At 43.6% G+C, this 14106-nt stretch overlaps 1 protein-coding gene across 2 annotated transcripts in view; it reads left to right on the top strand.

Moving 5' to 3' along the window:
- Positions 1-14106, top strand: part of GNAL (G protein subunit alpha L) — a 155648-nt gene that overhangs the window by 29733 nt on the left and 111809 nt on the right. The window contains exons 1-4 of one of the 2 annotated variants that reach the window (XM_007517169.3): positions 7900-8549; positions 8759-8831; positions 9880-9934; positions 10081-10200. In XM_007517169.3, the coding sequence (XP_007517231.1) occupies positions 8408-8549; positions 8759-8831; positions 9880-9934; positions 10081-10200 (390 nt within the window). In that variant the 5' untranslated portion in view covers positions 7900-8407. Of the gene's footprint in view, positions 1-7899; positions 8550-8758; positions 8832-9879; positions 9935-10080; positions 10201-14106 lie in introns of those variants that run through there. The other variant, XM_060200660.1, reaches the window with a different exon arrangement.

The raw sequence follows: 14106 nt of genomic DNA, 5'->3' as shown, positions 1-14106 counted from the left end.
GGGAGGTGGTGCACCTGTTTAAGCACACATATCCCCATGCTCAAGGATGGGGTTCGGGGCCCGGCTCCTCACCTGCAGGGGGGATGTTTCACGATTGTGAAACAGGTCTGCAGTTAGTTGTCTTTCTCCATCTCTATCTCCCCTACCCCTTTCCATTTCTCTCCCTCTTTTCAAATAAAATAGGAAAAAGAAAAAAGAAAAAAAATAACCCTCGGAAGTGGGGGATTTGCAGCGCTGGCACTGAGTCCCAGTGATAACCCTGAAGCAATAAAAAAAGTCAGTAAAGAGAGAGTGTTCATGTCACCACATCTTTCAGAGCTCTGGCATCTCCCTGTGGCACTGCACTGACACCATTGAAAAGGCATACCACATTGTTGATGCTTCTTACTGCTCCAAATTAGGGGACTTGGTGGATTCTGATTCACTCCTCTCAAAAAAAAAAAAAAAAGTCAGAAAGCAAAAGTACCCAAAGAGAAATCGCATTAGCTGCCCAATGTTATTAACATCTTAAACATGATCATATTTCCTAACTATTCGCTCTCAGCTTTGGTCACAATAAAGCTTTAAACCGAGAGTCTTAAATACACAATGCACTCCTTATTTATTTTAAATTTGCTCAAGAATGTGTTTTTATGGGAGTCGAGCTGTAGCGCAGCGGGTTAAGCGCAGGTGGTGCAAAGCACAAGGACCGGCATAAGGATCCTGGTTCAAGCCCCCGGCTCCCCACCTGCAGGGGAGTCGCTTCACAGGCGGTGAAGCAGGTCTGCAGGTGTCTGTCTTTCTCTTCCCCCTCTCTGTCTTCCCCTCCTCTCTCCATTTCTCTCTGTCCTATCCAACAACGACAACAACAATAATAACAATAAAACAACAAGGGCAACAAAAGGGAATAAATAAACTAAATAAATTTTTTAAAAAATTTTTTAAAAAGTTAAAAAAAAAAAAAGAATGTGTTTTTATATGTGCACGCTCATGGCTGTGTCTAAATACAGTGGAAAATGCATACCAAGTGCTAACTGTTGTGCCTGAATGGGGAAATTATGAATTTTCAAAAAGAAAATATGCCAAGAGGACTTTTCATCACTGCACATACCCACCTCCCCAGAGACTGCAGAGAGCGGGTCTCCACAGAGGAAAGAGCATACTCTGGTTCATTTGAGGACCAGAGGTTTTCTAGAGCCCAGTGCTGGACTTTGCTATCACAAAATAGTCCTTAAAATTTACATTGTATTCATGCATTTCTGTGCGATTCTCACATTTTACGCTGATACTTGTTAGTACTGAAAGAAATATCTTTAAAAACTACTCTGACAGTTTTGAAACCTCATGTTAATTAGTGAGTAGCTATTTCTTTCTTTCTTTCTTTCTTTTTTGACCAGAGCACTGCTCAGCACTGGTTTATGGCAGTGTGGGGGGATTGAACTTGGGACTTCAGAGCCTTTGGCATGAGAGTCTCTTTGAATAACATTATGCTGTACCCCCACCCAAAACTTTATGTTAATTATTAAAGCTTGTCAGTTAAATAGCATGTGTTTGAAAAATCCGCTGTAGGTTATTTGAGGTGAAAGAGCAAAATTAAACAGAAAGGGGACAAATGTTCACTTTTTTTTTTTTTTTTTTTTTTGCCTCCATGGTTAACACTAGGTCTCAGTGCCTGCACTATGAATCCACTGCTTCTGTGGCTTTTTTTTTTTTTTTAATAGGACAGAGAGAAATCGAAAGTGGAGGGAAGATAGAGAGGGAGAGAGAAAGATAGACACCTGCAGACCTGCTTCACCATTTGTGAAGCGATTCCCCTGCAGGTGGGGAGCTGGGTGCTCGAACTGGGATCCCATGTGGGTCCTAGCACTTTGTACTATGTGCACTTAACCCGCTCTGCTACGGTCTAGCTCGCCCCCCAAATGTTCACTCGGTGAATTTTCAGTTCTGCTCTAGGCCCCTAGATGGTTTGATTTCCTATATACAAATTTTTTTCAAATCATTTTATTGGGGAAATAATAGTTTACAGGAGTAGCTGACACGTGGATACAATTCATCTCTCCCCGTGATAGGTGTCTGCACACCACTCCCACCACCAACCTAAATTCCTCTTCAGTATCCTCTCTGCCCCTTCCCATCCCTCCATAAACTGTTTTTTTTTGTTTGTTTGTTTGGTTGGTTGCCAGCTTGTGGCTTTTCTGTTTGCTAGTTTTATTTTGTTTTTGCCATTAGGATTATCACTGGAGATTGGTGCCTGTCCAGTGACTCTACCACTTCCTGTGGTCATTGGGTTTCTGTTGTTGTTGTTGTTGTTGTCTTCCCTTTTTCTTTGACAAAATATAAGAGATAAAGAAAGAGGTAGAGAGATGGAGAGACATCCACAGCACTGCTTCACCAGTTGTGAAGCTTCCCTTTTGCAGGTAGGACCCGGGATATAAATGTGTAATTCCCATCTCCCCATGCTATGTCTGTAAAATACTCTCACCCCCCAACATATCTCCCTTTCTGCCATCATGCACCAGTGCCCCAAGATCTCTCACACTCCTTCTGCTTCCCGTCTTTCCCAGAGTCCTTTGCTCTGGTGCAATACACGAGATACCATCAACCTACTCTTGTGTTTTTCCTTTCTGTCCTTGCCTCTTAAGTTCCACCTCCAAGTGAGCTCATCTAGTACCCACCTTTCGCTTTTTGTCTTATCTCACTCAGCGTTAGTCCTCTCAGGGTCCATCCAAAACGAGGCAAAGGAGATTACTTCATCATTTTTAACAACTGACTTGTATTCCATCATGTGTATCTACCACAACTTCCTAGCCACAATACAAATTAAGTTTGTTGATGCTTTTTTTTTTTCAATATTTGCTAACTTCGGTCAGAGGAACTGAAACAAACAACAAAAAAAGAAAGAAAGAAAAAGAAAAAGCACCTTAAAATAATGATTCAAACTTCACAAAACTAAGTGCAAAAGAAATTGGAATTAAATTTTCAAATGTGTGAAGACTTCAGAGACACTGTGTCTTTAACATCAGCGATATGGAAAAAGTCACTTTGCTTTTGACCTTTTACCATTTGCCCATATGCACCAAACTGTGACCCTTCCTACTTCTCTTCTACCTGATGGAAGTCTGCACTCCCTGCTTTGCCGCCACCCGTTCTCCCAGACCCGCCACCGCCCCCTCTGCTACCCGCTCTGCTGGCGCTCGGCTGCAACCCTTCATCTCTGCTGGTGGGTGTGCAGTGTGCACTGAGGGGATGCACTGCTCTGCCGTTGCCTGGCAACAGATGCTAGCTCTGCCAGAGACTCCACGGGGCTCTGCGCGCTCCCCCACACATCCGCCCCCACCTCTCCAGGTGAGCCAGCCAGGAGTCTGGATTCCAAACCCCTGGTACATTCTAAGCACAAACGAGGCTCGGTTTCCCAGGCCGAAATCGGGAAAGGCCAAGCGACTGTATGAGACAGAGACAGAGACAAGAAAAATGGAAGCTTCCACCTAACTCCTACTACTCTGATTGGCTTTGTTTGCGTTTCTTATAAGAAGTGTTACATCATCGCTCTTTAGATTTTGCTTTTATTCTATAATGTTGTGTACAGCATAGATACTGCAACCTGCATTTGCATGAGAGATTCACTCTTTTTTTTTCCTTTTTTGAGGGATTAATATTTTACAGTCGACAGTAAATACAATAGTTTGTACAGGCATAACATTTCTCACTTTTCCACATAACAATACAACCCCCACTAGGTCCTCTTATCATCCTTTTCCAGGACCTGTATTCTCCCCACCACCCACCCCAGAGTCTTTGACTTTGGTGCAATACACCAGCTCCAGTCCAGGTCCTGCTTGTGTTTTCTCTTCTGCTCTTGTGAGAGAGTCAATCTTACTCACTCATCTAGCCATATGTAAAATAATAGCAATGGTTATGGTAGTTCATTTTAGGACTGCTGCAAGTCCTAAACAAGTTATTCCATGGGGAGGATTCATTTAACCCAGCTATCAATAGATAACTGAGAGAAAGTACTTTACTATGGTGCATAACGTATTGCTATCTTGCTGATAAGTTCAGTTGCTGAGTATATTATGGTATGGTGTTCCTCTGCTATATTTATGAAATTCTGCATATTTTAGGGCCTGGGTGGTGGTGCACCCAGTAAAACACACACAACCATGCACAAACACTTGGGTTCGAGACCCTGGCCCTCATCTGCAGGGGGCGGGGGGGGGGGGTTCACTAGTAGTGAAGTAGGTCTGTAGGTCTCTCTCTCTCTCTCTCTCTCCCCCTCTCTCTTCCTCCATGGTTATCACTGGGGCTCAATGCCTACATTATGAATCCACTGCTCCTTGCAGCCATCTTTTTTCCATTGTTGTTAGATAGGACAGAGAGAAACTGAAAGAGGAGGGGACAGAGAGGGGGAGAGAAAGACAGACACCTGCAGACCTGCTTCACCGCTTGTGAAGTGATACCCCTGCAGGTGGGGAACTGGGGGCTTGAACCAGGATCCTCGTGTGGGTCCTTGAGCTTTGTGCTATGTGCACTTAACCTGCTGCGTTACCACCCAGCCCCCCCAGGTGTCTCTATTGTGGGGTTGGAGGGGGTCCCAAATATTGAGAGCAGCTGTTGGCCCAAGGCCAATTGTTCCTTGCTTCATGTGGATATTTCCACCTGTGCCCACCCTGTGACAACTATAAAAAGGTAGGACAAGAAGTGATTGAGGTTGCAGACTCTCCCCTTGCTTGGAAGGGTGTTGGCGGCCGAAGCTTAAGCTTCCCAATAAAGGCTCTTGCTATTGCATGGGATTCTGGTCTTCTTTGCGTGAGACTGGGACTCGAACTTCTGGGCATAACACTATCTCTCCATAATTCTTCTTCCCTGGTGGCAACAACAAAATCTACTTAACTCTAGTTTTTAGACCTGAACGAGTGGAAACCTTTTATTGATTTTTTGTTTGTTTGTTTTTAGAGGAACTGAATACCAGGCTACTTTAGCTTAGTTTTCCTGATTATGATTTTCACAGGATTTATTTTTGTTCTCTTTTCTCCCTGTTAACAATTTATAGAAATTAGGACATTAAAACAAACATTAAATCCTTATAAACATCACATTACACCATGCTGTCTTCCTATACTATTTTCTCTGACTGCCTCAATAGCTAGAGTGCAAGTCAGGTCTACATAGTCTGTGAATGTGTTTTAGCTTTCACAAGATGTGAGGCGTGGCAATGGTGCTAATTAGTCTCCTTCCACAAAACTAGAATCGTCCCTAGTTCAGCATACGATATAGCACTGTCGGCTTTTTCTTCTATGTCAAGAAGAATACTTTATTTTGTTTGTTTGTAAACACTCTTATTTTTAACTGAGTACAGAAGTAGACACATATCTTATGAATTTATAATCCAAGCTGGAAGGTCCTTTCCTGAGAACCCAAGCTTTGAATAGACGTCATGTTTGGTTTGTGAATTTACTCATCCATCCAGTCAGCAAAGCTCCTCTGGACCGACGTGGCACCAAGCTAGGCACAGCTGGAGCAGGTATAAAGCACAGGCAGAGTCCTGCTCACAGAGTCCGACATCCAGTGAAGTTTTGAAAGAGCTGTTGAGGGAATACAGACAGTTGGAAAGAGGACTGGAAAAGAAAGGTGGGGGAATGAGAGCCAAAGTCTTGGAGAGTACATAACCCCAGTTTGAAGGACCATGATCGGAGACTTGTAAGTGATGGAGACAGAGGAATGGCAGGAAGGGGAGTTTGACATCTCACACCTGAAAGATGGCTTACATCAAGAAATCAGGAAATGACAAGATTTTGGAGTGGTTATGGAGAAAGGGAACTCTGGGGCACTGCTGTGCGGAGTGTAAACTGCTGTAGGCCCTTTGGAAGACTGAATGGAGAGTCCTTACACAAATGAAAATGGAAGCACCTTATGATCCAGCAGTACCACTCTTGGGCATGTGTCCAGTAGACACTCAAACACTAATTAGAAGAGACATATGCACTCCTATGTTCATAGAAGCATTCTTCACAATAGCCAAAGAATAGAAGCAGCTAGATGCCCTTGACCAGATGAATGACTAAAGAAGTCATGGTGGGAGTCTGGCAGTAGCACGGTGGGTTAAGCGCACGTGGTTCCAAGCGCAAGGACGGGCGTAAGGATCCGGGTTCGAGCTCCCAGCTCCCCACTGCAGGGTTGTTGTTTCACAGGCGGTGAAGAAGGTCTGCCGGTGTCTATCTTTCCCCCTATGTCTTTCCTTCCTCTCTCCATCTCTCTCTGTCCTATTCAACAATGACTACAACAGTAAAACAACAAGGGCAACAAAAGAGAATAAATAAATATTAAAAGAATTAAAAAAAAAGAAGTCATGGGATTTACATTCCATGGAATACTACTCTACAATCAAAAAGATATTATGTCCTCTGGGACAAAATAGATGGAACTGGAGAGTAATCATGTTTAGTGAAATAAGTAAATAGAACAAAGTCAACTACCAGATGATTTCACTCATATGTGGAATCTAGAGATCTGATTCCACATGAACTTGCCTAAAATAAAAACACTAAGACTTCTAAGAACTATGTTAATTATCTTTCGGAGGTGGGAGGGTGGGGATACAAATTTTTGGTGGTAGCTGTGTTATGGAACTATACAATGGAACCTTAAAATCTTGTAACAGACTATTAATAACAAATCATTTAAAGGTGGGGGGAGTTTGAAAAAAAAATAGTGTCAGAGGAAGGGAGACTCATCAAAGTCAGGAACACCATGGCCCTGGGAAGGAGGTGCAGAAGGCAGGGACGGGGCAGGAGTATGGTAGCTTGATTCTGTGAAGGTCTAGCCAGATCCAATGTAAGGAAAACGTTGTGGGTTTGGAAGAACATAGTGAGGAATTTGAAAACAGAGCCAGGGGAAAAAAAAAAAAAGAATGAATGTGCAAGGCGAGACGAGGGAATAAACCGTAAGGTGAACTTGTAACAGTAATGCACACCGAGTGAACTTCTGCAGGACTCAGTTCTGGCCTTCACTTGGGCCCACACCTCCCTTAAGTCTCAGCTCCTCTCTCCTCCAAGTTTAGCAATGTAAATGCAAAACTGCTTTGTGAACTCACTGTGGCCATGATGTTGGGCACTGTCACTCCCAATAAATGAGGAGGACACAGGTCAGTTTCCTGCCCTCATGAGCTTGTCGGTCTACAGTGTTAAATTCGGGGCCACAGTGCCTCCACCTTCTGCACCCCATAATGACCCTCGGTCCATACTCCCAGAGGGATAAAGAATAGGAAAGCTATCAGGGGAGGGGATGGGATACAGAGTCCTGGTGATGGGAACTGTGTGGAGTTGTACCCCTCTTATCCTATGGTTTTTGTCAGTGTTTCCTTTTTATAAATAAAAAATTTTTTTAAAAAGTTGTAGCGCTGTTCAGAGAACTGCAGAGGAGAAACGGGGGCTGGAGGTAAAGACCTCCATAAGGGAGGAGGCGGCATGGGTGCTCTGGAATAGTCTAGAAGATGAAGGCAAGGAAGACTGACTGGTGTCCTCTAGCAGATCCTCCTCCCTGATAGAATATGCATGATCCTGCGCGAGGCCCTGCCGGGGAGCAGGGAGGAAACCGCGGAGAGCGCACCCCAGACCCACTCGCACGGGCTGGCTCGGGGTGAAGGAGAGCCACGCGACCGTGGCCAAATCGCGCGCGGGTGGGTCTCCCGAAGGCCGGGCTCCTCTGGAGGTCAGCCCCCAAGCCCTCCGTGAGCGCTGGAGCCCGAGACCTGAAAGCGGAGCTCTCTCCGAGCCCACTTAGCTCCTCTGCCCCGCCACTCCGCGAGTTCGAACCCAGGAGAGGGCGCGCGTCCGACGGCTGCCCGGCAGGTGCCCATCGGCGCGCCCCACCCCGCGCGCAGCTCTCGGGCGCCCGCGGGAGGGGCCCCACGGCCCGGGCCCTGCGCGCCGCCCCCTCGGGGTCCCCGCTGGGCGCTTCCCGGCTGCGCAGCCCGGGGCGGGGCGGGGCTGAGCGGGGCCGTGCGCGGCGCGGCGCGGAGCCGAGAAGCGGAGCGGGGACCCGGGCCAGCCCAGGGCGCAGCGCCACCTCGGCTCCTGCACATCCCGCGCTCTCAGGCCGGGCTCGGTTCATTTTGCTCCCTTAATCCGACAGATAATTCTAAGCCGTTATTTTTTTTTTTCACTTCTTTTTAAAGCGTCTTGACTGTGGGTCTTCCTTCCACCCTTTTAAATTGGGAGTGGGCAGTGGGCAGGGGGAGGGAAAAAGAAACGCCTGTCGGGATCGGAAAACAACCGAGAGACCACACCAGACCACCTCTCTCAGCAGCAAGGAGACAGCACCTGTCGTACGAGACACACAGAGATAGATCTACGAGCCTATTGCTTTTTATTTTATTTTTTTCCCCCTGCCCATCCTTAACTGTGCCTGAAGCCCATCCAAGCGTTCAGGCATGGGGTGTCTGGGCAACAGCAAAACGGCAGAAGACCAGGGCGTCGATGAAAAAGAACGACGCGAGGCCAACAAAAAGATCGAGAAGCAGTTGCAGAAGGAGCGTTTGGCTTACAAAGCCACTCACCGCCTGCTGCTCCTGGGTAAGGCCTGAGGGTGCGCGGCAGCTCCCAGCCGGATCCGTGGGGCTCACGCGCGGCGGCCTGGAGCCCTGGGGCGGGAGAGCTGGGCGGCCTCTCCAGCCCGAGCTGGATGGAGATGTCCGCGTCGGGGCGCAGGGCTGTGCAGTCTGGGCTGTGACTGCAGTGTTCCTGAGCTACAGATCTCAGTACTGGTTTTTGTTTATTTCTAGGGGCTGGTGAATCTGGGAAAAGCACTATTGTCAAGCAGATGAGGATCCTGCATGTCAATGGATTTAATCCCGAGTAAGGAATGATCAGTGTTGGTCTTTGCTTCTAAATTGCATGTGATTTGTCACTTATGTTTTTATTATTATTATTAGGTGGCGGTTTTCTTTATTTATTGGATAGAGACAGCTGGAAATCAAGAGGGTAGGGGGACATAGGGAGAAAGAGAGAGCCACTAGCTGCACCACTCGTGAAGGTTTCCTCCTGTCGGTTGGGACCAGGGGCTTGAACCCGGGTCCTTGAGCACTGTAAAATGTGTGCTCAGCCAGGTGCACCACCACCCGGCCCCAGAATTGTCACTTCTGTCCCTTGCCAAAAGCACTTTCCTCTAAACATGGTATTTGGTCATTCAATAGCCCCTTACAGTAGAAGCTCATTGTTAAATTTAGTATATTTTGGCAGATCTTAGACATTAAAGTCTGGATAAAAATAAATAAATAAAAATTGTCTAACAAAATATGACATACCCGGTATTGATTTGAGATGATGTTCTGAGTAGACTTAAGCAACAGAACAATGTGGCTTTTCCATATACCATTTACTAACCTTTGTTTGGTTTCGTAACTAGCAACATGTGGATATAGTCAAATAAAACACACTGACAGTGTAGCAGTGTAGTTTGATAAGCAGTATTCTTAGGGATTTTTGCCATGTTAGGGTCACTCATGCAGCTGTCTACAATGCATATGGAGGGAATAGTTTTCTTTCCAAGATGAAAAAAAAAAAGAAAGAAAGAAAGAAAGAAAGAAAGAGAGAAAGAAAGGAAAAACTTTGCAGCAGTTTGGAGTAGATATGACTTCTAGTGAAACCCATCTAACCCCAGTCCCACTCAATTGATTCAAGCCAGTACTAAATGCAAATAAAAGTAATAACATGGGAGCTGGATTCAAGCCCCCGGTCCCCACCTGCACGGGGAAAGCTTTGTGAATGGTGAAGCAGGGCTGCAGGTACCTTGCTTTCTCTCTATCACCCCCTTCCCTCTTGATTTCTGGCCATCTCTATCCAATAAAGATCATTTTTTTAAAAAGTGATTTTACAAAAAGTAACAACATGTCTTTTAATACAGGGAAAAGAAACAGAAAATTCTGGACATCCGGAAAAATGTTAAAGATGCTATTGTGGTAAGAACTTTGTTTAATGTTTGTTTGCTATAAAGGGAAAGTACTCTGCTCTCTAAAACTGTGTCAACAGATAGCATTTTAATGGTCTCAGATGGAGTCCACAAGTTACATTCGCTCATCTTCTTTTTTCTTTCATTCTATTTTAGACAATTGTTTCAGCAATGAGTACCATCATACCTCCAGTTCCACTGGCCAACCCAGAAAACCAGTTTCGATCAGACTATATCAAGAGCATAGCACCTATCACTGACTTTGAATATTCCCAGGTAAGGAAATCCTTATAGAAATATTTTAAATGGGGCAAGGCAGAAGCCATTTTCAATAAGGCTGTGTACTGGGGGACAGTATTAATGACATTTTATTATGAACATTCTTCAGAATCTAGCTCTCTGCTTATGACACATGCTTTCTTCTGGACCCAGTTATTTACATTATTTAAAATATTAAGAGAGACTGGGGTGATAGCATAATGGTTATACAGAAAGGCCTGCAAGCTTGTTATACCAAATATAACAAGGTCAAATCTCAGTACCACCAGAAGCCAGAGTTGAGGAGAGCTCTAGTAAAAAATATAATAATAATAATAATTGTTACTATTATTATTATATAAAATGTTAAAAACATCAAGATTGGAAGAAAGACTTTTTTTTGAATGTGTTGATGAGGTTGATAATCAAGAAGACAGCCTACCTTTAAGAAATATATTAATAAATTGGTATACTGCATTTTCATATATGTAAGAAATTCTACATCCAATAGGACAGAAGTGACAGAAACTGGTTGATGACCACTGAGTGTACAATTTATCATGTGCAAGGACCCTGGTTTGAGGTCCCCACGTGCAAGGGGGAAGCTTCACCAGTGGTGGAGCAGGCTTCAAGGTGTCTGTCTTTCTCTTTCTAGCCCCCTCCCTTCTCTCATCCTATTACTCTCTGCCTCTGTTGTAACAAAAAGGAAAATAAGGCCACCGGGAGTGGTGGATTCATTGTACAGGCACCAAACCCTAGCAGTAACCCCGGTGGCAAAAAATAAAAGATAAAAATAAAAATAAATTTAGAAAAAGTGGTTACATGAGTAGAGAGAAATGTTTGCCTCCGCTGAGGTAACAAAAAGAACAAAATTCAGTTTGCTCTTAAAATGTATATCTTTCCGATTCGGTAAGAATAGAGTGAGTGCAATAATAAGTAATAGCTTGGCTCACTTCTGAATGTTGACTGCGTGGTGGGGGATATAGTTTGCTTCACATCTGCAGTATGCAGGGCTGCTTTCAGAACTAATTGGATGGCAACATTACTTTATGCAAAAGCATGACTTGAACATTAGTTTTTTTCTTCTTTGGTGATATATATTTCTTTGAAATATTTTATTTGGTCATATAAACATGCTTTAGAAGAAAATATGTCTGCAAATTTTCTAGAAAACCATTCTTGTTAGCACTATGACAAAAGAGCTTATTGGTGTGTCTGTGTTAACCATCAATCCTAGTATTTCACAGTCTCCGCTACCTGGCAGGCACAGCACTCTTCCTTATTTCCCATTCTCAGAATGTTCTCTTTGAAGGGAAGCAGATGCAGAAATCAGTCGTCGAAACAGTTAGGCCCTGCCTGTTCTTGCACGACTGCAGGCAACTGTATACCTACCTGTTCACCTACCTCCCCTTCAGTGAGGCACAGGTTTTTCCAACAAGCCCTGTCTCCAGACGGCAATTAAGAGTCACGGTTTTAGAAAAACTTTTATTTCCACCCTTTTATGTGATTTTTTTTTTCCCTTCAAATGAGCACTCCACTGTAGTCAGTGCAATCTCTCGAGTCTCTCTTAAAATGAAGTTAGGGATAGACAGTGCTAGAACATTTGGCATAGTGCTTTTTTCTTTTCTTTCTTTTTTTTTTTTTTAACTGAACTGTGTCTTTAATTAGATGTCTTGGAGAGTGGTGAAAGAGCAAAGGGCAATGGGTGAGCCAGAGCAGTGATTCGCCAGCTAGAACTTTCTGAGGTTCACCTGTACGCCATGATAGCTTACAAACTGCAGAAGTCACCCATAAAAAAAGTCCAAGCTGAAGTTAGGGGCGGCATTACTATCCAGCTTTCAGATTCTACATTTATGGACATATATTTGAACTTAGGCTTGTCACATCTGCCTGATGGTTGCCATAAAATATCACATGCCTGGTACCGACTTAGGAACAAAGTTATTCTCAGTGCACAGTGAGAAATGAGAATCAAGAAGTCATGTCAGGGAGAGGTCATGACCAGGCAGAGCACACTCTACACAGCTCAGGCTTAAGTCTTGGCACACTATGGCAGTGCCATGGCACTGGGGCGGCTTTGGTGCTGTGGTCTCTCTCTCTCTCTCTCTCTCTCTCTCTCTCTATCTCTATCTCTGTCTCTATCTCTATGAAAAAAGCAAGCTGGAAGTTGTGAAATCATGTATGCACAAGACTGGCTAGTCACAAAAATAGCATCAAGATAGATGTTTTTTTCGTTTCTTGAGAAGCACTTATATGATAAATGATCCCATATTTAATCTGAAATTCAGAACAAGTGACTCACACATATTACTGGATTACAAAGTAACACAAGACACCTCATTTGTGGAAGTGTTTTTTTTTTAGTTAAATTGTGAATATTTTAATAAAGTACTCATGAAAACATTTATTTTTTTATTGATTTAATAATGATCATCAAGACCGTAGGATAAGAGGGATACAATTCTACACAATTCCCACCACCAGAGTTCCGTATCCCATCCCCTCCACTGGAAGCTTTCCTATTCCTTATCTCTCTGGGAGTATGGACCCAGGATTGTTATGGAGTGCAGAAGGTAGGAAGTCTGGCTTCTGTAACTGCTTCTCCACTGGACATGGGTATTGACAGGTCTAACAAGAAACCATTTTATTGAAATTAAGCATTTTCATATAGATGTTATGAGTATTTAAAAATAATTATCAAGATCCTTGGTTATCAATAAGAATTGGGAGTCAGAAGATCCAGTTGCTCTGCCAGAGGCTTTTTTAAAAATAATGTTAAGACTAATATTCTGTCATGTGTCTATGTCTGTATCAAGTGTGGCCCTGTTGATTTTTAATAGAGCAGAGTCATATAAATGAACAATTTAACATCAAAAAACAGACCTATCTTTCTCATAATTCTATTTTTTGATTCATGCACTCAGTTTTCAGTAACATTTACTCCACAGTGGTCTGAAATGTTTCTGTTGCTTATGTTCTTACACTATGTTATTTGAATGATTCTCACTATTAATGCTCTTCAGACAAATCTTATTAGTAAGACTTACGAAATTTGGAGGAAATTTGCTCTCATAATAATGTACTGTTTGTAAACTTCATAAGAAGCAGAGCTAAATTCAAGTTGTAGTAGTAAGCAGTACACTAATTTACTCAGTCTGGTGCTTCTTTGAAAGATTGAACCCTTGAGAAAGTCTGTTGGTGTCGTAAACTAGTTCCTTGGAGTTTTAACTTCCCTGTGGGTACATACTAATACTTAAAGCAAACCCATAATGTCACTAACAGCCTGGAGAAGGTGACTTAGGGGTAGAGTGCCTGTTTTGTGTGCGTGTGGTCCTGGGTTCAATCCCTGGCATCATATGAAAAGCAAAGAAGAGAAAAGTAAATAGATCATGAATGGCAAAGTAATGCTTTGGACTCTGTTGATTTTCTTTCACATAGCGTAACTGCTGGTAATAAAATTTGTAAGAAAGAAATTTAAACTCACCTTAGCAGTGCTTTGAGATTTTCTCTATGAATGTCACATTTATCAGTATGTTTACCTTTGTTCTTTTTCTTGTCTTTATTTTTCCAAATGTCTCTCATTTGAGTATCAGTTGAATTATAGGAAACTTCTTACAGCAGAAAGAATAACAATGTGGAGGGCATCTATCCAGTTAGAGGTTTCTAGGGAATTCAGAGAAAAGGTAAGGAGGGGGTGTAGAGTGGGTGGTAGTGCACACTAGGTTAAGCGAACATAGTACAAAGCGCGAGGACTCTCACGTAAGGATCCCGGTTCGAGCCCCCAGCTCCCCACCTACAGGGGGGCCGCTTCACAGGCAGTGAAGCAGGTCTTCAGGTGTCTGTCCTCTCTCCCTCTCTATGTCACCCTCCCTTCTTAATTTCTCTCTGTCCTATCCAATTTAAAAAAAATGGGAAAAAATGTCT

Source organism: Erinaceus europaeus, chromosome 10 (assembly GCF_950295315.1).
Source record: "Erinaceus europaeus chromosome 10, mEriEur2.1, whole genome shotgun sequence".
Classification (NCBI taxonomy): domain Eukaryota; kingdom Metazoa; phylum Chordata; class Mammalia; order Eulipotyphla; family Erinaceidae; genus Erinaceus; species Erinaceus europaeus.
The sequence above is the reverse complement of the archived record's forward strand: the minus strand, read 5'-3'. Positions and strand labels throughout refer to the sequence as shown.